The sequence below is a fragment of the Dama dama genome, chromosome 12 (assembly GCF_033118175.1).
Source record: "Dama dama isolate Ldn47 chromosome 12, ASM3311817v1, whole genome shotgun sequence".
NCBI lineage: Eukaryota > Metazoa > Chordata > Mammalia > Artiodactyla > Cervidae > Dama > Dama dama.
In genome coordinates, this window is record NC_083692.1 from 35,819,630 (window position 1) to 35,845,537 (window position 25,908).

The 25,908-nt window shown below is 42.5% G+C and overlaps 1 protein-coding gene across 3 annotated transcripts in view; it reads right to left on the reverse strand.

The window, feature by feature from the left end:
• SAMD4A (sterile alpha motif domain containing 4A) overlaps positions 1–25,908 on the reverse strand; it is a 221,637-nt gene that overhangs the window by 82,249 nt on the left and 113,480 nt on the right. For all 3 annotated transcript variants that reach the window (XM_061157014.1, XM_061157011.1, XM_061157013.1), the window contains exon 3: positions 5,560–6,078. In XM_061157014.1, the coding sequence (XP_061012997.1) occupies positions 5,560–6,078 (519 nt within the window). The remainder of the gene's footprint in view (positions 1–5,559; positions 6,079–25,908) is intronic.

Here is a 25,908-nt window from a genome sequence, read left to right on the forward strand (position 1 = left end):
ATTTGCCATCTCCAGTATTTCTGTGACTTTTTGAGGGTGTGAGGAAAGAGGGATAAAGAGGATAAAACCCCTGTTCCCAAGGGGTTCATAATCAGGAAGGGGAGGCAAAGATGTCAACCAAGAACTGGACACAGAATGCTTGCTACATGGGTCAGTGCAAAGCAAGCATACTTGGGGCATATGACTTAGATGGTCTGTGACATTGGTCAAGTTATTTAGCCTCTCTGTGCCTTAGTTTCCTCATCTGTCAAATGGGGATAACAATATTAGCCACATCATGGAGCTACAAAAGTTCAATGAGTTAATATTTATGTAAAGTGTTTTGAAGAGTACCCAGCATGTAGTAAACACTATGCAGTGGTTACTGATAATTTACTTTTCATAAGCTATGGTACTAAATTTTTTTAATGTGTAGCTTTTATTATCATAAAAGTCACCTGAGGTTAATAAAAAGAAATACTGAGATTCCAAGCTGTACCATGAGAATGCAGATGAAGTGGGCAGCTCAGATGGAGCATTCTGGAATAATTTTTGCAACCCAAAGTTTCTGAGTTTTTACCTCAGATGAGGCTAGCAAAGGTTGGCATGTTTTCAAACCCAAATGTAAAGCATGCTAAGAAAAATCAAGTATTATCAACAGTTTGAATGAAAACAAGCTCCTTTCATCTGTAACTGCAGCACATAGTTTTCCCCCAGGTCAAAGTCCACCAGCGAAGAGTAGAAAATGGTTAGAAAGTCAGTCTGGGGCAATGGAGGTGGCACTGACCTCTACACAGCAGAATTCTGTGTGGGCTCTTAAGAAAACCTGGATGGTTCTTTTCCTGGAAGATTTACTTTTTCTATAGAAGACTTGACACAGAAAGAAAACTTAGAAGTGCTAAGGCAGGCTCCAGGCACGCTGCATTTGGAATTGCTTGTGACAGCGAAAACAAAGTTGACTAAGACTTGTATATATAATTTGTGACAGCCAATACCTTGGTCCCACAGACTCATGATGAAGAACCTGCACATTCTTGCTCTCAGTCATCAGACCCCTGAGAAGCCTTAAAAAGAGAGCTAGGTACTGAAAGCAGATTCTTCCCTCTCGTCTAAAACACCTTGATGCCATCCAAAATGATGCCTCATAGGGTCTCAATTGTCCCAACCCATTCCTCTCTTATCTCATGGAGGACAAGGCCCAGCTCAAACATCCTATGAGATCTCATTTAACTTCTGCAGTCACTAAAAGGCACTCTCTCCTCTGTATAAATGGATAAAAATAGGTTGATTCTTATTAAATTAGGGCATAGTTTTTGCCTCCTACTCTTAGCCTCATCTTAATCCCTTCCTTCAACAACCTGCATGGTTCTATCTATTTTTTAATGCATCATTTTCTTCATCTCAATGTGCAAGCACCTCCTCAAAGTCAATATACATTCAAAATCAAGCTTATAGCTAGTTTCTTGCCTCTTATCTCATTGGAATCACTAACTCAACTGTCTTCATCCCTTAAATGCCTATCATGTGTGAAGCACTTCCAATTGATCTCTAAGATCTCTTTTTTTCCCAGTGGTAGTTATTTTATTTGGTGGTAGTTGGCAAGGTGCTTTTTGCCTGTGTCCCCTCTGACTCTCTGTTTCCTCTTCTTCCTGGGCACACAGCGAGATCTACCACTTCCCTTGCTATTAGACGTGCCCATGTGACACAGTTCTAGCCAATGGGATGTGAATGAAGGGGATCTGTCCATGAAATATTCCCAAGAAGACCTCCCCCATCTCTTTCTCCTTCCTGTGGTTTGACAAGCCTGGTCACTTTGGGCTACATGTGGTGAAGACGGCAGAGACATGAGACAGAAAGAGCCTGGGTTAATGAATAACTGCTTAGAAGAATGTCACATGTCAATCAGGGACACCTGTTCTAGACTTTACATTAGTCAAAAACAAACTTTTTTTGTGGGTTGGTTTCTTTTAGCAGCAAGGACTACCCCAAGAGATCAATGAAGGGTCCATTCTCATAAGATCTCTCTCTTGATAAATCCAATGATCACTTCTTGGTTCTCATTTTATTGGACCTATCAGTAGCATTTGAGTCACTTTTTCCTACTTGAAATCTTTTCTTCATTGCCTTGCCACACACACACACACACACACACACACACACACACACACACACACGACTTTTCTCCAACTTCAGTGGTTTCCTCCTTGATTTGCTGCTTCTTCCCCCTTTCCCCAGTCTTCATGATGATGTGCTCAGGCTCAGTCCCCAGTCTTCTCTATTTGCATCTCTACCATGGTGATCTTATCTCATAGTTTCATAATTTTAAATACCACCCATGTGCTGGTAACGCCCACAGGTCTATCTTAGGTCAGTCTTCTCTCCCAAACTGCATGCTCATATATCCAACTGCTTACTAGACATCTCTGATTGTCTAACAGATGTATAAAGTCACCATACAGGACACTGAACTTCCAACAAAAACTCCAAAAAACCCTGGAGTCATTCTTGAATTCTTCCCCCCGACAACTCATTTATTCTGTCAGGAAATCCTGTTGGCTGTACTTTCAAAACAAATCTAGACTTCTCCTCCTCCTACTGTGGCCATCCTGGTCCAAGTAATCAATATCTTGCCTGGATTACTGCAATCGTCTCTTAACTAGTTTTTGTGTTTCTGTCCTTGCCCTGGTATAATCTATTCTTAACACAGCACCAAAATAATCCCCTTAAAACATGAGCCAGATCACATCACTCATTTGCCAAAAACCCTCTGAGGGGGTTGCTTAGAGCAAAAGTCAAAGTCCTTGCAACAACCCACAATACCCAGCACGATCTGTCCCTCCCCATTACCTCTGCAACCTCTACCATGGCTGTCTACCTCACTCACTCATTTTTAGCCAACAACCTTGTTTGTTTTTTCCCAAACAAGCTGGCACTCTTCTATCTTGTGATCTGAATCCTTAAGGCCAAACCATTTTCTGTTGCAGTGAAATGGTCATAGCATATCCAAGTTCCCCTAGACCACTCTGCATGGCCTGGGCTCAGGAAAAGTACAATGTAAATGAGCACAGAGTCTGGGGAGGGCAGTAAATGCTAGAGCTTTGCTTTTCATGGTCTTACCTAGTCCCTCTCATTCATTTAGCAGACACTTACTGTTGCCAGCCCTGGCCAGGGCATTCACATACATAATCTTATTTACCCTCACCACAACCCTCGCAGATAGATATCATGAATGTTTCCATTTTGCAAGTGGTGACCTTGCTCAGAGAGGTGAAGTAACTTGGTCGAGTTGTAGGTAGCTAATTGCAGGTCTGAGATTTGGACCCAAGAAGCAGTGACACCAAAGTCTTTTTTCTGTTCACTTTGCCAAGCTGCCTCCTAGGTGCTCAGGAGATATTTGATAGAAGCGTTGAGTGAATGAATGACCCAAAGGACTGCAGTTTGGATAAGCACAATCTAGCCATTATCGGCAATACAGAGGAGTAAAGCAATGACATTAAGGTTTTGTTTAAGAGATGTTCTTAAAAAAAAAAAAAAAAAAAGAGAGATGTTCTTAAAATACAAGTGTTTGAATGAAACTTTCTGGAGGAAAGATCTGAGCTCTTATCTTCTTTACTGATGCTCTGGAAAAAGGTTTCTAATTCCTTTTGTAATATGTAGTCTTTTTTTTTATAATATGTAATATTACATCTTTTGTAATATATAATATTTTTCTAATACGTAATCTAGTTATCTTCTTAAACCTCCAAGTTCTTTTCAGCTCAAGTATTACACTGGACTCAAAGGCCTAGGAGACCATGACAAGCATCTAAGCATTTCCTTCCCATCTGCTGGGCTTGGTAGCCACAGTGAAATATAAAAGTGACAATCTGATAACCATCTCAAATGTACTAATCTTATCAAGACCTGACAAAATATGTTACATCAGCAGAGATGGAAATGTGATGACCCCAGACTAACTGCACGATGGACGACAGAAAACTCAACCCCTTAAAATACAAAAGACCAACTTTTGAGAGGGCAGGCAGCTCAGAGCTTGCATCTCTCCTAACTATCAAAGAATTTTGAAACAATTACTAGATTCTGTCACTAACCCAGGAAACTCGGGCCAAGAAGCTCTGTAGTCTCAGCCTGCATGTGTCTGTTTGAATAGTTCAAGCCATCACTTTCCATCACATGGAGGTTAGTGAAACTGTTTCCTGGATTACTAGTCTGTGAAAAAAAACTGTCACAGAACCTCTTACACAATAAATTAATGATGCAATAATCACCTAATTCCCCAAATATGCAAGTTATCAATATCTAAATGTGAAAATGGACAAAAGAATTTTAAAACCTTGTGTTGTGGCATTATCAAAGCAGTCTGTTAAGTATTTCTTTGATTATTTCACTGAAGTACTGTTTCAATCAATGTAGTGAAAATTCCACACATTTACGCATTTAAGAAAGCCATTTAAAAAGGCCCATTAGCCCCAAGATCCATGTGGAGGCAGAGGCCAAGAAGCTGTCACTGCCAATTCTTCATACTCTCAGATCTTTTCATTGGGGGTTCCTGTCTATTGACAGGCACACACAGTCTAACCGCGAAAGCTTTTCCCCAAGAAAGTTATCTCGGGCCTGACGCCGCCTTCAGAGAGACATACAAACTAGCATCAGGGAACTCTCTTTAGTGGTGGGCCACGCTCCCACGCAGTCACTTTATAGAAGTGCCAGTAGCATGCGTGCCACTTTGCTCAGCCTAAGTGGGGAGCCACAGAGAGCCACCAGACCCAGGCCAGGTCCCATCTGTGGGCAGAGCACTTTCCTTTAGTGTCCAAAGAGCAGAGGGCTGCCATCTGCTCTCCCCTCTGGCAAAGCCATTCCTGCCCCACCTCTCCTAAGGGGTTAGACTGAGCGAGAGAAGGCCACAGCATCCACACCAGGCCACAGACAGAGCAGCATTCTCAGTTAGCAAACCTGCTCCCCCTGGTCAGAAGGAAAAGTGACCCTGACAACCGGGGATTAAGACAAGGAGATGCAAGGGAGGGAACATTCCAGGGTGAAATTTAAAAAAAAAAAAAAAAGAGAGAGAGAAAGAAAGGAAGGGGGAAAAAAAGAGAGAAAGAAAGGAAAAGAAAAAAAAAAAAAAAGAAGTGGAAAAAGAAAAGAAAATGCACAAAGCCCATGAGGCTGTCTGGTTAAACATGGGTTAGAATCAGGTATAGAGCATCACACGGGAACTCAATGTCTTGGCAAATCCAAAAACCCCAGGTAAAAGGTACTGGGTGAAGGCATTTCTGTTTGTGGAAAGCGGAAGTTTCCTTCTTTCACCACTTAATCTTGTATTTAATTTTTTTTTCGTTTTGGTCTATTTGTAACCCAAATTTAAACCATCAATCATTTTTACCTGCCCAGGATTTTTCTGTTTCAGGAGTCGAAAGAACAACAAACACGGGGTCCAAAGAGCCCTTTCCCGCAGCCAATTCCAATCAGCCCTTCTCTCCCAGGGTTACGGGGTGCCCAGAGCAGACATTCCCAGCAGGACATGCCACACACAGCAAGTCACCAAACCAGACTGCACTAAAGGGCTTCCGGGGGACTTACTTGTACTTGTGCTGGTTCCAATCGTATTGATTGTGGTGGGGACGGATGAAGATGAGTAGAGGGGCACGTGGCCGTTTTCACACCCCAGACTTTTGTCCTGCCAGTTGGAGGCGTTGATGCAAATCCCAGAATCCCGAGAGTTCTGCCACCCATTAAGCTTGTCATCGGAGTTCTGTCTTTGGTGATAGTAGTGCGTCTGCCCATAATCCACAGAGTCCGAGCGGCCTCGGTTCTGGCCGCCAAAGCTGGTCGACGTGCGGTCTTCCAAGTGGTTCAGCCACATGGCCAAAGCACTGCGGTCTTCCAACGAAGTGGCCGGATGGATCAAAGCATAGGACAGCAGCTGCCTGCTCTCCTCGATGTGCTGGTTGTGTTCAATGGAGTGTGCCAGGATTTTGGGCAGCAGTTTCATATACTCTACTTTTGCGTCGAGGTTTCCTGGCTTCAGCAAAGGCAGGTGAGTTAACAGGAGGGAAATCACTTTATCCTTGGATTCCTGTTGCCATTGGTTAATGATTCCTGAAAAGTAAAATAGGCAGGGCAAATAAGCAAATACACCTACCATGGCACCAAGCGCCACACTGTATGAAGAGAATTTCTGGGGACTGGAGTCTCAACCTAGGTACCCCGGCTAAATTTTCTCAAAACAGCCTCTGCCTTGAGTGGAGAACTGACCTGAGGTTGTCAAGGGGTACTGACTTCAGTGAAACACTTAACGCTCTGAGATGTCTGGGTGCTCAATCTAACTCTAATGCAGGTCTCCAAAGAGGCTATGACCACTTTGGTACAAATGAATACAATTTACAGCTATTTTATTTCTTAGGAAAGTCTAGGCATACCTTCAGATAGGGGAATAAGGAATAAGAAAATCTCCATGGAAACATGAGTATAATTAAGGGTCCATATTGTAAAGTCCTCAAAGGCAAGGCTGCTTTCCCTTCCCTAGACATCCCTGGAAAGTGGCTGGAGCCCTGGCAAGGGCATTTGTGTGAAGTGGGTAAAACCTCCTAGATGGAGAAATCTATCAGGAAAAGAAAGATGCCCCTCATGTGGGTGAAGCCTGCACCTTCCTCATGAGAAGCTGACTCAGAAACCAACTGTGATCTCAAAGCTAGAATCAACAATGGACCCAAGATGGGTCCAGTGGCATCTCTGATCACACATGCTAAGCAAGCTATTTTTCTTTAAGTATAGAAGATCTGTGTGGTTATCTTCATTATGGTAAAATTTACTTTTAAAATATACTTAATATTTACCATTGTAACCATTTTAAGTGTACAGTTCTGTGGCATTAAGTACATTTACACTGTGGTACAGCCATCACCACTATCTACATCCAGATCTTTTTTGTCTTCCCAAACTGAAACTCCATATCCATGAACCACTAACTCCTCATTCTCCATACCCACAACCCCTGATGACCATTATTCTACTTTCTGTCTCTATATATCTGACTACTCTAATTACCTCATATAAATTGGGTAAATTGGGTTGGCCAAAAAGTTCATTCAGATATTTCTTAAGATCTTATGGAAAAACCCAAATGAACTTTTTGACCAACCCAACAGTATTTGCCCTTTTATGACAAGAATATTGCACTTAGCATAATCTCTTCAAGGTTCATCCATGAGAATGTTTTCAACACTCTTAAAAGGAATTCCTCTTATTCCTAACTACTCAAAACATAAACTTCTTGCCTTTAGGTAAACATGGATTACCTAATGGTAATGTTAGTAACATGGAGTAACTAAACAGGGGCTTCCCAGGTGGTACCAGTGCTAAGAATCCACCAGCCAATGCAGGAGATGCAAGAGACATGGGTTAGATCCCTGGGTCAGGAAGATCCCCTGGGGAAGGAAATGGCAAACCACTCCAGGATTCTTGCCTGGAAAAAATTCCATGGACAGAGGAGCCTGGTGGGCTACAGTCCATGGGGTTGCAAAGAGTTGGACACAACTGAACACATACACACACAAACATGGATTAACAGTACACTTTGCCTTTGAGAAGTAGTTTGTTCTGCAGACTGATAGTTATCCATGGGACCTGGGATGATAGGATGTCATTCCTAATACCTAAAGACCCGAACTCTGGCCCACTGATGACTGTATAAGGGCTAGAGCTTTCACAAAGTATCTGCAAGGTTGAAAAGGCATTTCTGGAATTTAGCAGAAGGGCTTCATAATTCTAGTGAGGCACAAACACATCAGACCAAGCTCAAGAATCAGTGTTGACCATGAGCTACAAATGCACCAGCTGCGAATGATAAGGCCTCTCAAGACGAAGGGATATATTCAAAGAACAGTATCAAGGGAGGAAGGCATGGTATGTCATAAAAGAATGTGGGCTTCAGAGTCAGGCACACAAATCCCAGCTCTGCCACTTAATTAAGGCAATGGAACTTTGGTAAGTTCCTCAACCTCTCTGAGCCTCAACTCGTCAGTCAAGAGTGCTACCAACAGCACCTGCCCCTCCTTGTGTTACAGGATTAAATGAGGTAATGTAACAAAAAGACCACAGTCAAGTACTTGATGATAGAAATAATTCCTTCTATTTGTCTCTGCCTTAGTCAGGCCCACGTTAGAGTCATGTTGGGTGGTTTCCGATACCAAGTTTTAAAAATAACAGAGGCCAGAGATGATCCAGGAAAGGCCAGTAACTATTATCGGAATTGATACAAAGCTATAGTAATCACGACAGCATGGTTTTGGCACAAAAACAGACATATGGATCAACGGAACAGAATAGAGACCTCAAAAATAAACCCACACACCTACAGCCAATTAATCTTCAACAAAGGAGGCATGAATATACAATGGAGAAAAGACTATCTCTTCAGCAAGTGGTGTTGGGAAAGTTGGACAGCTGCATGTAAATCAATGAAGTTAGAACATGTCCTCTTACCATACACAAAAATAAACTCAAAATGGCTTAAAGACTTAAACATAAGGCATGATAACATAAAACTCCTAGAAGAGAATACAGGTTAAACATTCTCTGACATAAATCATCCAGTGTTTTATTAGGTTAGTCTCCCACAGCAATAGAGTAAAAGCAAAAATAGACAAATGGGACCTAATCAAACTTACAGCTTTTGTACAGCAAAGGAAACCATAAACAAAATAAAAAGACAACCAACGGACTGGGAGAAATATTTGCAAATGATGTGACTGACAAGGGCTTAATTTCCAAAATACACAAGCAGCTCATACAACCCAGTAACAAAAAACAAACAACCCAATTAAAAATCGAAAGAAGACCTAAATAGACATTTCTTCAAAGAAGACACACAGCAGAACAACAGGCACTTGAAAAGATGCTCAATGTCACTAATTATGAGAGAAATGCAAATCAAAACTACAATGAGGTACCACCTCCCCCAGGAGAAGTGCCATCATTAAAAAAGTCTACAAATAACAAATGCTGGAGAAGGTGTGGAGAAGAGGGAACCTTCCTATACTGTTGGTGGGAATGTAAGTTGGTGCAGCCTCTCTGGGAAAGAGTATGGGGATCTCTCAAAAAACTGAAAATAGAGTTGCAATATGACCGAGCAATCCTACTCCTGGGCATATGCTTGTGCAAAACTATAATTAAAAAAAAATACATGTACCCTTATACATAGCAGCACTATTCACAATAGCCAAGACATGGAAACAACCTACATGTCCATCAAATGATGAATGGATAAAGATGTGGTACATACACACAATAGAATACTACTCAGCCATAAAAAAGAATGAAATAATGCCATTTGCAGCAACATGGATGGACTCAGAGATTGTGATACTAAGTGAAAGGCAAATACCATATGATATCACTTATACGTGGAATCTAAAATATGACACAAATGAACTTACATAGAAAACAGAAACAGACTCAGAGAACAGACTTCGAGTTGCCAAGGGTGAGGAGGAGAAGGGTAGATTGAGAATTTGGGATTAGCAGATACAACTTTTATATATGGAATGGATAAACAAGATCCTACTGTATAGCACAGGAAACTATATTCAATATCCTGTGACAACCCATATGGAAAAGAATATGAAGAAAGAATGTACATGTAGGTAAAACGGAACCACTTTGTTGTGCAGCAGAAATTAACACAACATTGTAAATCAACTACCCCTCAATAAAATAAAATTTTAAAAAATTATCAGAGTTGGAAGAGGTAGAAAGTGAAAAGTGAAAAATAATGGGGTTATTGAGCTTATAACTGAATATGAAGAGATGCTTTACTTTTTTCAAGTAGGGATTTCATAAGGAGATAGACAGTCAACTACTTGAAACAGAAGTCTTCAAACTGAAGCATGAGAGAAAAGGATTGGATGTGGAGAGTAAGTGAAGTGCCAGCATGACAAAAGACTCAGAAGAACCACCAAGGAAGGCTCTACAACTTCCGTCTTGGGGGCTTGAAGAACAGAGATAGATGCTCCAGCAAAGCACAGTCAGACAGAAATAGAATGCAAGCCACATGTATAACTGAAAATTTTCCAGTATTAAAAGGGGCCTTCCCTGGTGGCTCAGTGGTAAAGAATCCTCCTGCCAGTGCAGGAGATGCAAGTTTGATCTCTGGGGCGGGAAGGTCCCCTGGAGAAGGAAATGGCAAGTCTCTCCAGTATCCTTGCCTGGGAAATCCCACGGACAGAGGAGCCTGGCAGGCTATAGTCCATGGGGTCACAAAAGAGTCAGACATGACGTAGCAACTAAACAACAACAACAGCATTAAAAGAATAGTAAAAAGAGGAGATGAAATAAATTTTAATGATATATTTTATTTAACCATTATACAGTTATATATATCACTATATTATTATTTCAACTTGCAATCAATATAAAATTATTGATGAAACATTTTGCATTCTCTTCTTTGTACTAAGTCTTCAAAATCCTGGGTATACTTCATATTACCAAAGGCAATCTACAGATTCAGTGCAATCTTTATCAAAATACCAATGAAATCTTCACAGAACTAGAACAAATAATTTTAAAATTTGTATGGGAACACAAAAGACCCTGAATAGACAAAACAGTCTTGAGAAAGAACGGAGCCAGAGGACTCATACTCCCTGACTTCACGGTGGGCAGGCGTGCTAAGTCACTTTAGTAGTGTTCAACTCTGTGCAACCTTATGGACGTGTAGCCCCGCTGGCTTCTCTGTCCATGGGATTCTCCAGGCAAGAATACTGAAGTGGGTTGCAATGCCCTTCTCCACTCTAGCTTCAGACTATACTACAAAGATACAGTAGTCAAAAAAGTATGATACTAGCACCTGAATAGACACAGAGATCAATGGAACAGGATAGAGTCTAGAAATAACCCATGCACATATGGTCAATTAATTCACAACAAAGGAAGCAATAAGATACAACGGAGAAAAGACAATCTCTTTAATAAATGGCATTGGAAAAACTGGACAGCTACATGTAAAAAAATGAAATCAGAACATTCTTTAACATCGTATGCAAAAATAAACTCAAAATGGATTAAAAACCAAAAATGTAAGACCAGAAATGATTAAACTCTTAGAAGAAAACCTAGGCAGAACACTCTTTGACATAAATCACAGCACTATTTTTTCTGGATCCATCCTACAGCAGAGGAAATACAAGTGAAAATAAAATACACAGGACCTAATTAAACTTCTGCAGAGCAAAGGAAACCACTGGCAAAATGAAAAGACAACCTACTGAATGGGAGAAAATATCTGCAAATGATGTGACCAATAAAGGGTTAATTTCCATATATATGTATACACACACACACACACACACACACACACACACACACACACACAGTTCATACATCTCAACATCAAAAGAAATTAAAAAAGGGACAGAAGAACTGAATAGACATTGTTCCATAGAAGAAATACAAATGGCCAACAGGCACAACAAAAGATGCTCAATACTGCTAATCATTGGGGAAATGTAAAAAAACACCACAGTGAGATATCACCTCACACCTGTCAGAATGGCTATCATCAAAAAGACTACAAATAACCAAAGTTGGTGAGGGTGTGGAGAAAAGGGAATCCTTGTACACTGTTGGTGGGAATATATACTGGTGCAGCCACTATGGAAAACAGTATGGAGCTTTCTCAAAAAACTACAAATAGAACTACTATGTGATCCAGAAATCCTACTCTTGCATATATATCTGAAAAAAAAAAAACACCCAAAAACAGTAATTTGAAAAGATACATGCACAATGTGCACAGAAGCATTATTTACAGTTTTCAAGGTGTGCAAGCAATCTAACTGTTGATCAACAGACTAATGGATAAAGAAGATGTGGTGTATATACAATGGAATACTACTCAGCCATAAAAAAGAATGAACATGGGTGGACTTGGAGGGTATTATGCTAAGTGAAATAAGTCAGACAGAGAAAGACAAATACTGTGTGCTATTACTTATATGTGGAATCTTTAACAGGACAAACTAGTGAATATTAGAAAAAGAAAGCAGACTCAGATATGGAGAACAAACTTGTGGTTACCAATGGGCAGAAGGAAGGGGAAAGGGGAGTACAGGGGTAGGAGATTAAAAGGTGCAAACTATTATGTGTAAAATAAGCTACAAGAATATCTTATACAACACAGGGAATATAGCCAATATTTTATAATAACTATAAGTAGAGTATGAACTTTAATAATTGTGAATCAATCTATTGTACACCTATAACTTACACAATATTGTACATCAACTAATTTTTTTTTAATCCACGGTGTACTCTGCCACTGACAGCACATCTCAGCTTGGGTTAGCCACAGCTGAAATGCCCAGAGGCCATGTGTGGCTGGTGGCTACTAAATTGGCCAGCACAGGGCTAGAGACATTCAGATGGGGAAGTGGGGTGGGAGGGCACGAATGACCTCACCAGGTCCCTCCAAGGTTCCTGACTCTATATTTAGCAAATTGCCACCTGATGGAAGACAACCCTTGTGCATTCCAGTAAGTATATAGCCTTTCTTTTAAAGTTGCTCTAGGAGATGAAGAAATCACCAATTCTAATTTTCTCATTGATACATTTCCAGCAAACACCCGGCATGTTTTAAATTATGGATATGCTTAGGATGAAGATAAAGTCTATTCGTTAAGCCCAAGGAATTGAAGAGTCACTGGCAAGCAAAAGGGCCTGAGTAGAAGGTGAATCTATGCCTGATGCCAACGTTGATCACATGTAGCCAGTGTATACCCTGGAAAATGGATGTTTAAAAATGAAATCTGGGAACAAACTTTAATATAAATCCATGAGGCTAAGTAAGGAACTCCCTAGCTTTTTGTGAGGTCACTTCCCTGTTTGGGTAGTCTACCCTTCCACAAAAGGTCAGCCTAAAAAAAAAAATCAGAAACAAAAACAAAATGGAAATAGGACTCAGAGTACAAACTGAACCTCTGATTTCCATGTAAGCCCGCTCTGCCAGGGATTAGCCTGAGATCCAGGGGAGAAACAAGCACAGCAAAGAGGAAAAGAAAACCAAAACCTGCTGACCCTGGTCCCTTCCAGACCCGAAATGCTTCTTTCTCTACCTTTGGGACAGGGCTGCTTGGATGCTGTGGGGCTATGGCGTGGCCAAGGAGACAACTATGACTTTTATTTACTGCCTCTGGGAACATGGACATATGATGGCCTTCCGACGGCCAACTGGATCAGACTGTTTTTGCCGCTGCTCCAGCTGCGATGTTGACAGCTAACAGTACTCAAAGTTTTCTATGTGCTAGGCACTCTTCGAAGCTCTGTGTATGCAATTCCTCATTTAATCCTCAAATGAAGCTTATGAGACAGGTCCTATTACAGACTTACTTTATAGATGGGGACACAGAGGCACAGAGAGGTCAAGTAACCTGCTTCAGGTTCTCCAGCTAGTGAGGAGGCAGAATGAGGTATGCAAATTAGCATAAAGATACATAATGACTATCACGCTCGAGGAGCTTGGCTATAAGCTAAATATATTAATATTTATAATACATAACTAATTATATACTACATATATAATTATATACTGCATATATAATTATATAATAGATATGTAATTATATAATACAGTAAAATATAATTATATAGCATGCAATTACATATGAATCATTTATGTGTGAATTATATTTACAAATATAATAATGGAGAAACATTAAAAGAATACATGAATCAACAGAAGAGTTGGGTCAGCTGTGGAAGTATAGAAAAAAAGAAGTTACAGAGGACAGTGTACCTTTTGGGGTTTCAAAATATGTCCACTATGTCTCTGACAGTCCTCTCCAAAAGGTGGAGCCAACTTCTATCCAATGGAATGTATTAATAGCAGAAGCAACAGGGTGTGACTTCACGGATTGGGTTATAAGCAGCATTGCAGCTTTTCCCTTGCTCTCTCTTGGGTTAGTCACTCTGGGGGGAGCCAGTGGCCATGTTGGGAGGAAACTCAAGCAACTCAATAGGGAGGGAGGTCTGATGGGAAGGAACTAAGTCCTGCTATCAACAGCAGTACCAACTTGGAAACTGAATTCTTGGCCCCAGCGAAGCCTTCAGGTGATTATATACCAGAGAACATCTTGAAGGACCCTGAGTCACATTCCTGATCCAGAGAAACTGTGTGATAACACATTTATTGTTGTATTAATATTAAGCTTCTAAGTTTGGGGTAAAGATAACTAATACATCTATCCAAGTGCCCCTCTAGGAAAAAGTAAGTTTTAGCCCTTTGGCTTTGAGTAGTTCTGTCCTTTGAGGAAAGTCATCCTCATTCTGAGCTGGACTCTTCATGAAGCTCATCTGTTGCCACTAAACACTCCCCTCACTGTGTCCCTCATCCTGGTTATCCACTCACCAAACAACCTCTTGACTATGATGGCACTCCAGGTACCTTCAGGGAGAGGATGAACTGATCATACAGATGAGGGATTTCTAGATTCCATGAGGATGATGATTTTTCAGGGCAACTTAACAAGTGGTTTCTGATTATGATGTGTCTTCCTGTGGAGCCCTTCCTGTGCTGATTATATGGACTGTGAGTACATCTTGTCCCTCTGAGTACATGAGGTCCCTCCTCATGGCCCAGGGTCTGGGCCTGCTTTCTAGGTAGTACTGTGTCAACCTCTCAGGGGAGGATCCCCAGGTGCTAACAAGAGAATCTCCACCTTCAAATAGAAGCCAAGCAGGCATGCAGGGACTTGGGACAGGAATGGCAGGTCCTGACCGGTTGCTCACTGGCCTTCTTTGTAGCATACACACCACTTTCCAGGGAAAAGGGGCCTTTACTGAGATGTGTATTCAAGGGATTCTCTTCATTGAGGAGACCCAGGAATCCTCAAAGTGTTCAATTAATCACATCCATGATGCAGTTTCTATTATTATTCACGCCAATATCACCCTAGTCAGTTAAGACAGTCTAGAAATCACCCTAGTCAGTTAGACAATATCACCAATATCACCCTAGTCAGTTAGACAGTCTAGAAAACAGAAGTCCAAGAACAAGGTTTAGTCTCTTCTGTCAACTCTCCTCTATTACTTCTTCAAAATATTTCCTCTATTATTCCTCTGGATAAGGGGCAGAGATAAGAGTTTACTGGATGTCTTAGGTGGGCAAAAGCTAATGATTTATAATGTATAAACTGGTGACATATGAGTAGTAAAAAAAAAAAAAAATCCTGAAAGAGCTATAATTAAAGTCCATGAGGATTAGGAAACTGTCCCAATGATTCTTGGAGTGACAAAGAATGTGTTTAAATACCAAGTCTGGTATTATTACTACACAATGGTATGTCAATGCTTAAGGGCTCCAGTTGTTAGTAAATTACCCTTAAATTGCTATTTTATTATATCCTTGTTTTCAGTTTAATAACATTTACCATAAAAGGGTTTCTCACAAGTGTATTTAGGCAATTTGCTCATGCGAGAAATGGCTGGAAATTAAATGCACACATTCAAGAACTATGGGTTAAATAAAAGTGCTAAAAGTCAGAAATACCAGTGGGTTTTAAATGGTCAAATGCTCCCTGGAAGAATTTGTATTATAAACTCAATCCTGGAATATCATGTAATAAGGGCTTCTAAATGCAGTACATCTCTGCACAGATCAGGGACAGAGGGATAGCAGGAATACCACACATGCATGTGGCATGGGATGGGAACTGAGAGGGTACCTAAAAAATCTGGGGGAAAATGGCAAATACCAATATGGCAAATGATAAGATTCCTGTGTTGGCACCTGCATTTGCCTACTGTCTCTCAAGCGATCCTCTTGAGCTAGAGATGGCTAAAGAAACATCGCCATAATGTGGGGGAGCCCAGCAAGATATGTGGATTAGCCCAGCTGTGATGGGGGACCCAGATAACATGGGGTTACTGAGCTCCTAGAACTGCAAGAGGTGCTTTGAGCAGACACAAAGGATTGAGAAGATAGAAACCTCCTCCTAGGCTTCCCTGGTAGCTCAGGCGGTAAAGCTTTCCACCTACCGTGCGGGAGATCTGGGTTTGATCCCGGGCTCAGGAAGATCCCCTGGAGAAGGGAATGGTATTCTTGCCCATCCCCATCCCCCCACCACTACCTTCCCCTCCCAAAAAAGCAGAAACACAGTAGCACGTGACCGATAGAGAATGGTGGAGGAATTCTGAGGTTAGGTCACAAAAAGCATCGCAGCTTCCACCTCACTTTCTTGGTTCACTTGCTCTGGTGGACGTGATGGTCACACCAATTTATGAAGACACTCAGGCAGCCCCAAAAGAGGCCTGTATGGGGAGGAACTCAGGCCTCCTGCTAACAGCCAGCACCAACTTGCCAGCAATGTGAGTGGACCACCTCGGAAGTGAATTCTCCAGCTCTAGTTCTCTTCAGCAACCTTGCAAGAAATCTTAAGCCAGAACTACCCAGCGAGACAACCCCAAATTTCTGACCCTCAGAAAACTGTGAAATAAATGTTGTTTTGTGAAGCTATTAAGTTTGGGGGTAATTTGTCATACAGCGATAGTTAACTAGTACTAGTAGCTTCATGTTACTTGGTCAAAAAGAATCATTCGAGAATGCTTCTGCCCTTTGAACTTACCTGAAAAGTCAGGGACCTGTGTTGGTGGACTCTCAGCTCATTATAACCACCAGCAATTTCTCTAAGAACAGGACAGTGGTTAGGTGCTAGTCATTCACAGGCACCTGACTGTCCTCAACGGGCAAGAACCAGGTACCTCTGACCCCAACAGATATCTACAATGACCCCTCTCTGCTCCCAAGCCATCTTGTCATCTCCTCAATGAGGAACTTTCATCTGAGTCCTTTTTCTCCCAGGTATGGGCATGGCTGGCCATTCCAGGAGGTCTTTGCTCCTGAGCGATCTAGGCCAGCAGTGGATCTCAGCCCAGGTCAAGTTAGGGTTGGAATTCACCTGGAATTCGGGCTTCTGACCTCCTTCTGGCAATGACTAACTCTCGTAGGTCTGAGGCTGTCCCTTCCCTGAGGGCACATAAGACAGGCCAGCTCCCCCAACCACTTGCCTCAGTTCTGACTCTGGCCTGAAGAGTATGCAGACATCTCCCACAGCCATATCTCCAGCCCAGCTTAACATGTCTAAAACAGAACTCTTGCTTTCACTCTCACTAGATCTGCACCTTTGGTCTTCTTATCTATCTCAGCATATGGCTTTTCCATCTTCACAGGAGCTTAGCTGGAAACCCTGGAGTATCCTGACTACTCTCTTTCACATCCTAGATTTTATCTGTTAACAAATCCTATGTGCTGGGTCTTCAATATATATCCATAATCTATTCTTTAACCATGCTTCTGCATTCCACCTCCACACCCCGCAAACAGTCTGTTATCAAAATAACAAGCAGGATGATCTTTTTATATAAGAAGATAAGTCATGTCACTTCTCTGATCAAACATTCCAACAGTAAAAGGCAGAGAGTAAAAGACATATGTGTGCGCAGTGTTCAGTTGCTAAGTCAAGCCCAACTCTTTGTGACCTCATGGACTGTAGCTCGCCAGGCTCCTCTGTCCGTGGGATTTTCCAGGCAAAAATACTGGAGTGGGTTGCCATGTGCTTCTCCAGGGGATCTTCCTGACCCAGGGATCAAAACTGCTTCTGCTGAGTCTTCTGCATTGACAGGCGGACTCTTTACCCCTGTGCCACCTGGGAAGCCCTCTGGAAAGCCACAGAGAGGCCTACTAGCCCCTCTGTGATCTAGCTTCACCTCCTTCCACAGTCCCACATTCATGTCAGTCCATCCTCGCTCCCTTGCTGTTCTTTACATGGCAGACCTCGCCCTAATCCCCAACCTTTGCACTGGCTGTCTTTCAGCCTGGAATGTTCTTCCCTCAGATCCACATTCACCCTCCCGCAGCCCTGTCTCTCCTCAAACGTTACCTTCTTAGTGAGACTTTCTCTGCCCACACTTTAAAACTGCCCACACCAACCCCTCACCCCACACTTCCTTATCCCTCTGCCTGCTTTACCGCCCTCTGCAACATTTATCACATGACTTGCTGTGTACCACACTGCTTCCATCTTTCTCTACTAAAACAAAACTTCACGAGGGTAATGATTTGTCTCCATGTTCCCTTGCATTACCATCTCCTTATTAATCACATTTCAATATTCTACTTAGGATGGAAAATTTCCCCAAGTGCTAGAAAACAAAAGCGTAATGCGTGCTTTTTCTGCTTGTAACTGACACCAATTAAAGTAATCTTCATGATAAAGATTTGTTAGGCTGAGACAGCGGAATTAAATGCATTTAATACGACTCTTTGGCAAACATCTGTTGAAGAAAGAGACAAAACCAGTGCCAACAGGGTCGTGTTAAGACGGTTACACGTCCCAATTTTTTTGACCATAAGTGATCATGTTAAAATAAAACCTCATAGGAATGGGTCTCCAAAGAGTCATATATTAATAAATTAGAGATGAAGGAAATGTTACTTTACTCTTGACAAATGCGAGGCAAATCCTTGCAAACCACATTTGGCTAGTGTTGTTGTTGTTTTTTTTTTTTTTACTCAAAACCCCTCCGAGGACAGGCTATAAATGTTCCAAAAGCAAGAGGTTTTCCCACTCACTAATCTTCAGTGCCACTCTTGCCCTCCCAGACCACCACTGACAAACCCCACATACCACAAAATGACTGTCCAATCATATTTCAGAATAATAAATTAGCAATCCTCACGCTGACCTTACAGAGGAACAAAACAGGCTCCGCACCCCTGCACTTAGAGTGAGGCCTTGCTCTGCAAGAAGCAATGGAAACAAGAGTCTGAAAAGAAGCACACTGTGGTCCAGGGAGCCACTTGCAATGAGCTTTGTTACCGAAGAACTCCAGAACCAAAATCCTTGGCAATGTCCAGACGAAATCAACCAGGGAGTGTCAGGAGGAATGTAAACAGGCCAAATCACAAAGCAATAATCTGTGCTTGATCCAGCAGACCCAACTGAACAACAGCCGTTTCACACAATATTCAAACCATTCAATCCTATAGGAAATTAACCCTGAATATCCATTGGAAGGACTGATGCTGAAGCTGAATCTCCAATACTTTGGCCACATGATGCAAAGAGCTGACTCCAAATGTTGGGCAAGATTGAGGGCAGGAGGAGAAGGGGGTGACAGCTTGGATGGCATCATCGACTCAGTGGACATGAGTTTGAGCAAGACTTCGGGAGACAGTGAAGGACAGGGAAGCCTGGCATGCTGCAGTCCAAGGGGTCGCAAAGCGTCAGATACAACTGAGCAAGTGAACAACAACATGAATCTGGCAAGGGCCAGAGTGAACCATCTCTGAGCACATGGAGCCTTACAATGTCTTGAAGTGAGCCTGGACTATCGACTCACTAGGTCCCACACTTTCTAAAATAATGAGGAAGTTGTTTGACAAAATTTCCCATTTTGAGAGATGAGAATCCAAAGTGTGAGTGTGAATGTGAGTGCCCTGGGATGTGTGTAAATGTTATCACCAGGGAACAGCACACACATATGCCTAACATACCCATGATGGAAAAGTGGACAGTAAAATGTATGCATCACTCACTTAGGTAGGGAATCTTAAATATATGTACAAGTTATTCAACAGAGGATAGAATGGACAAGTATGTGAAGGTAAGATATTTAAATCCATGGTCACAAATTAACTGTTAATATATTCGAAAAAGGGGCCTGGTTAACTGCCCAAGGACAGAGTTGGGTGACCAACCCTAGGACAGAGCCAATCCCCCCCTGGAGTCCTCATTACCCACAGCCCTGCAGAGGGAGTTAAAGGCACACTGCCCTTTTGGGATCTCTGGAGCTTTTAGCCACCTCCAGGAATTTATGCAAAGGCAAGCAGAAAATGCAGGTTATTTTCACCTGTTACTTGTGCACTGAATTCATTTTCAGGTTAGTAGGTCTGTTGAGGCAATCAGAATGAGACGTTTTAGATTTTTTGAGAAGGAGTGTTACTTTTTAATTTTTGTAGTCCTCTCGGTTAGTGGGGTCTAAAGGAAAAAAGGTAGAAAGGACAGTAGTAAAGGATGAAATTCTCTAATCAGACATGAGAATGGCCAAGGCCATTTCCCTCCTTCTGGGCATCTCACTGTGAAATTAAACAGAGTCAAAGGCCAGTGGCTGGACCGGAATCAGGAGGACTGACCAGATGAGGACACTCTGTTTTAGGAGACTTTGTGGGAATGTTGCAAGAGGAGTCAAGAGCTCAGAGCCCATAGTTACAACGTCTGTGGACAAGGGCCTCTTGATCCTGCTTCCTGAGTCTCAAAACATACCATCTAGAATTCTAAACTAAAGGAAGACATGAAAACCGTGAGTAGACTCAGGCCACACTAGCTCAGAGTAGGGAGTGACAGAAGCTGCCTGTTTGATTTTAATCTGGCTTTATACCACCACCTTTGGAGGTGGATATATTTATTAATCCACTGGATATTTATCTTTTGTCCCTGTCCATATATGTGTTCTGGTTCCATGATCCCACTTTTTCAATAGGGTACAGGGTCAGAGAAGAGTTTTGTACCCCATAAAAATATCTGTAATACAAAGAATTTGGAAAAGAGTTAGACTAGAAGAGTGGAGAAATACTTTCAAAATATCTCCATTGATAGAATAGGCAACTCTGTAAGGAGCAGAATCCATTTTCTAAAAATAACCCCAGAGAATAGATACATTCATATGTATGGCTGAGTCCCTTAGATGTTCATCTGAAACTATTACAACATTGTTAACTGGCTATACTCCAATATAAAATAAAAAGTTTAAAGTTTGAAAAAAAAAAATAATAAAATAGCCCCAGAGCCTCCAGCAGACCTCCAGCCAGCATCTAACACATTATTTACCAGAAAAACATAAAGAAGAGCTTAATCAATTATGATTATAGTAATGGAGACTTAACCGTTGGCTGTTTAAATCCTAAGAGATTATTATTTATTAAGTATTCTTTGCTGTAGCTATGACCTGTTTAGGTCCAAACTCGTTCCCTCCTCCCTACCATCATCCATGACATGGTTTAAGAAGCCTCCTTCCTTGAATCCTATTGATCTACTCCAGCCCTCACTGCTTCTCTCTACCACACTGCCCAGCTCAATGACATACAATACTCTTTCTCTTCCATTAGACTATTGGCTCCTTGAGGGCAGGGCCAGCATCTCCTGCTTACATGTCTCCTATTTGTTTGCTGAGGTCACTGCTGATCACACATGCTTGCTAGACCAAACTGGACAAAGACATCCATGCTTTTCTATCACAGCTGATGATGCAGATCTGTTCCTTCTCAGCTTTGCTGGTCTCTGGTTAGCATGCCAAGTGTCAACAGCAGAGCTCTCTGGACCAGAGCAGAATGGTGATGGGACACTGGGCCCCAGCAGAAGGGCAGGGCTGGCCTTTCTTCACAAGTGGACGCCATTTTCATATCAGCCCCCTCCCAAGGGTCTATCCACTCTGAGAGCTCTTCCCACCCACCCACCTCTACACACACACACAGAAGTAGAGAAGTTGAGCGGCCTGGAGACTTGGATCCCTGGACGCAGGTTATAAGTACCTAAGATGGGCTCAGTTGTCTTGGGGCTCCTTTCTGAGGTATTCACTTCCAAGAACTGCAGGAGTACCAGGTGCTCTAAGTAACTTGAGGGAAAGGAAAAGAAAGATGATAAGGCTGAGTGGCTGCGAGCAGATTCCAGCTGTATTGTCTGGGTCTGGATCTCAACCTTCCCTTTAGTCAGCTGTGTGACCTTGGGCAAGTCTGCACGTGTCAGGGCCTCATCTGGAAGATGGGATGCGTCATGGGACTTTAGGGCTGTTTGAATTAATTAATCTGTGTAAAGCATGGAGACCCTTCTGGCCCATCATGAATGCTTGCTAATTGTTAGCAATAGTCCCTATTATCTGAGGGATGAGGATGTGGCTCCATGGGACCCTCCCTTACAGGATGGGGAAGGGAAGAAAGGGATGTTCTCCAAATGTAGGGGGCTGCCTACCTGGGAACTTATTAGAAATGCAAATTCAGGACCCCTCCCCAAATCTACTGAAATCAGAAACTGTAACATTAAAAACCCCTTCAGGTAATTCAGATCCAGGCTTATGTTTTGAGACCCACTGGTCAAAAGAGCTGAGGGAAAATCATGGTCTTCATGATTAAGGCACCTCCAGTTTCCAGCGCTTGGGAGGATCACAGCATAAGGCTGGTGTGAAACTGGGTGGGAAAACCAATTTCTTACTAGGAGAAAGGCTGAGAGGGATTGATGCAAAGGGCAGCAGGAACCTATTTTTAAGAGGAAGTTGTTGGATTAAACAATTAACTAACAAATAAGCCAGCAAAACGCCATAATATTTCTGGGACAGAGATGATTTCTTAAGTTTTCCATTCCTAGCCATCTAGCCAGATAAAAGGAGTGACAGCACCTTCCAAGGCTACACAGGGGAGTCAGGATTTGGCCCACGTGGGTTTTAAGAGTGTTTTCAAAACAAGAAACAAAGACTGACCAGGCCCGGGATGGCTGGTGAAGACAAAGAAGGTGAAAATTCCCGTTGGCAAGCATCGTTCCCATAGAATCACATGCCCACAAACCACCCCCATAGCTAGCTTCCCAGAGTTATGGGCGGCTCCAAGGAGGAGGGTGCAGAGGGGTCTGCAGGAGACGGAGAGGAGCCTGGACCGCAAAACCAGGGCATTACCTCTAAACGGTTGCTCCGGAGAGCCGTTTGGTGAAGAAGTATCAACTCACAGGTCTGACGATGAATCACGGGACACATGCAGCAAAAGGAGCAAAATTCACTTGATTAGAGGACCATAATATTTTGCTGCGTTTGGGGGGAGGGCACAGACGCTGTATAGGTTATATGGAGCTGAACACATTACAGTTGAAGCAGATGTTAGGTGAAAAAGTTGTGAGTTGCTGGAATTATCACATAAGGGATTGCTCCATCTCCTCCCTCTACACTTGATCCTCCTCCTTTTCTTCCCTCCTCTGGTGTCCACTGGGCACAGATCAGCATTATTGAGTGTCCAGTTGGGTATTGTGATGTCAGAGGCATTACCCACAGTGGACATGCCTGAAGAGACTAGCTGCCCAGCCATGTCTGGGGACACACGGTCCTCATTTGAGCTCCCATGACACCACGTGACACCACACTTCCTCTGCCCGACCACATCTCACATCTCCTACATCTCCAGAAGTCCTCATCCTCCCCTCCCCAAATCAGTCCAGTGCTTCAGGGAAACCAAGGCACAGAGAAACTCATCAAGGTCAGGCAGCCACGCTCTGGTAAGGCCATGAACATTGCCAAAGCTTCCTAACCGCCTGTCCACACCAGTCCAGGGAACCCGGCTGCCTTTTATAGAAAGTTTCCACACACCTTCTATTCCTAACCCCGATCACAAGCATCGCCGGTCTGCATGCCTGCAGAGCACCAGCCGACTCTGTGTCACAGCCTTAGTAACGCACCTCATTTAGGAGGATGAGCACAGCTTGTTTGCACAGGACACTGAATTCCTGATATTCTTCTTGGGCTGCTTTTCTGTTGTTGTTTTTATTTCAAACACAGCTAACTACACAGGCCTTTATATATCAAGAAAGCTGACTCGATTCTCCAAGAAAAATCAGCAGCTTACCACACACGATTGTTCTTGGTCATCCCCAAGATGCCAAGAATGTCAAGAGTCTGCAGTTTGGGGTTAGGAAGAATACGTTGTTCCTAACAGACAATGAAGAGGCAAGACCCAGCTTCTTTTGTGTTCGTCTTTCAAGCTAACAGTAACAGTACTGAGACAATGAAAGATAATCTAATATATAAATATACAGATCTGTACATGTACACACATATATGTATTTTAAAGTTATCAGAATGTCTTGACCTTGAGATCTAAAATGGGTAGTCTTTGGAAGAAAAGGAAGCAAGATCCTTAGAATAAGATCTGCATGTGAAGGTGAATAACAGATACATAACCTTTAGCACATAGCTTGCTCCACTAATCACTAAACAGATTCCAGCGCCTAAAGCCTCAGAAAGCACACATATGGGAAGAACTAACTCATGTATAAAACAACTGATGGGCTAAGACAGGGAGCTCTCGCCAGCCAATAAGGTAACTTGGTTTCTTAACATGACAGAAGTGCATTTCTACCATGTAGTAAATAAAATAAAACCTCATTGTACACGAGCCCCAGTGTCCCCCATGTGATCCACCTCCGCTGCCGCCTCATGTGACCGGCCTCCCAATTTAGAGCGTAACCAACTCCCAATGACCTGTAATAACACCATTCCCAAATTAGAGCTCTCAATTTGACTTGGCCTTGGTCCCTCCCTTAAAGCAAAATAAAGCATCCGTTTTCTCTTTTTCACATTCATAATACTCTCCTTTTGGAGTTGCCAACTCAAACCCTGCTCCAGTCAGATTGAGCCCTTCCTCTATTTTTTTTTTTTTTCTGGTTAGCCAAAGAGCCTGATGGAAAAACACCAAGAGACAAAAACAAAAACAAAATCAGATGAAAATTCCAAGTAAGTGACATTCAGCTGGAAAAGCGATGATTCACATGCAAATAAAAATCTCCCTGAATTCACTGTTATATGACGCAAGCCCCTGGCTTCGACATAAAAAGGGCAGAATGAAATCACCCACAATTAAACTTACCCTGGAATACTGGAATTCTCTGGCTAGGCCTCCCCAATTAATGATAAGAAAACCCCCCACTGTAACGGAATGGAGCTAATTGTGTTGGATCCCAGGGCATCCCCACCTCAGCTGACATTCACCGCTGGACACTCCCCGGTTCAGCTTTCCCCACCTGCCCTCAGCCCTGACCTGGACGAGCAGAGCCTACACGGAGGTGGGGCTCCCGTCTCTCAGGGGCAGCCCTCCTTTCTGGGAAGACATCAGGGGAATTGTGCTGAGAACCCTGGCCCTCACACCCACACCCACCTCCGGATGCTGGTGTGCAAGGGAGCTTTCTTAGTCACTCCGGGGAGCTCTCCCCAAGACTAAACAGCCTTGGTTGAAGCTTCGCAGCATCAGCAGCCTTTGATCTCAAGTTCAGCCAGAGACAGTTCAGCAAGGCACCTTCCCTGATTGACAGATAATTTGCCATTCCACTTCCCCTTTTTCTCCAGGGCAGAGGTGGTCAGACAGCACTTTCTTTTTCTCCACATGCTTCCCTTAGGAGGCACACTCCATCTGCCTGAGAATCACAGAATTCTGAAGATGGAAGGGCTGTCAGAGATTCTCTTGTCCTTCCTCTACCAGTTGTGGGGCTTCCACCTTTGTTCCTCCCTGACGGTCACCTGGTCTGAGCGACTCCCTAGCTACGGGGAGCCCACTTCTGCCATCAAAGAGAGTTAGAATTACTGAAATCCTAATCCACCTCTCTGCAACTTCTTTTCATTTAACAAAGGTCAGTTCTTCTGAAACTACAAAGAATAAGTCTATAGATACTCGTACATCCACGTTCGTAGCAGCATTTTTCACCATAACCAAAAGCAACTCCCAAATCCATCGTCAGAGAATAGAGAATGGATAAACAAAACATGGGTCATACATATAATGGGATATCATTCAGCTTCTAAAAGAAGAAAATTCTGACATGTGCTACAACATGAATGAACCTTGAAAACATTATGCTAAATGAAAGAAGCCCCATATAAAAGACAAATAGTCTATGATTTCAGTTACATGAGGTACCTAGAAAAGGCAAAATCATAGAGACAGAAAGCAGAACAGTGGTTACCAGCGATTCAGGGGAGGGGAGGTGCTATTGTTTAAAGTGGTACATATATATGATGGAATATCACTTAGCTACAAAAAAAGGACAAAGTAATGCCATTTTTTTGGCATTAGAGACTGTTAGATGACCTAGAGATTGTTATACTGAGTGAAGTAAATCAGACATAGAA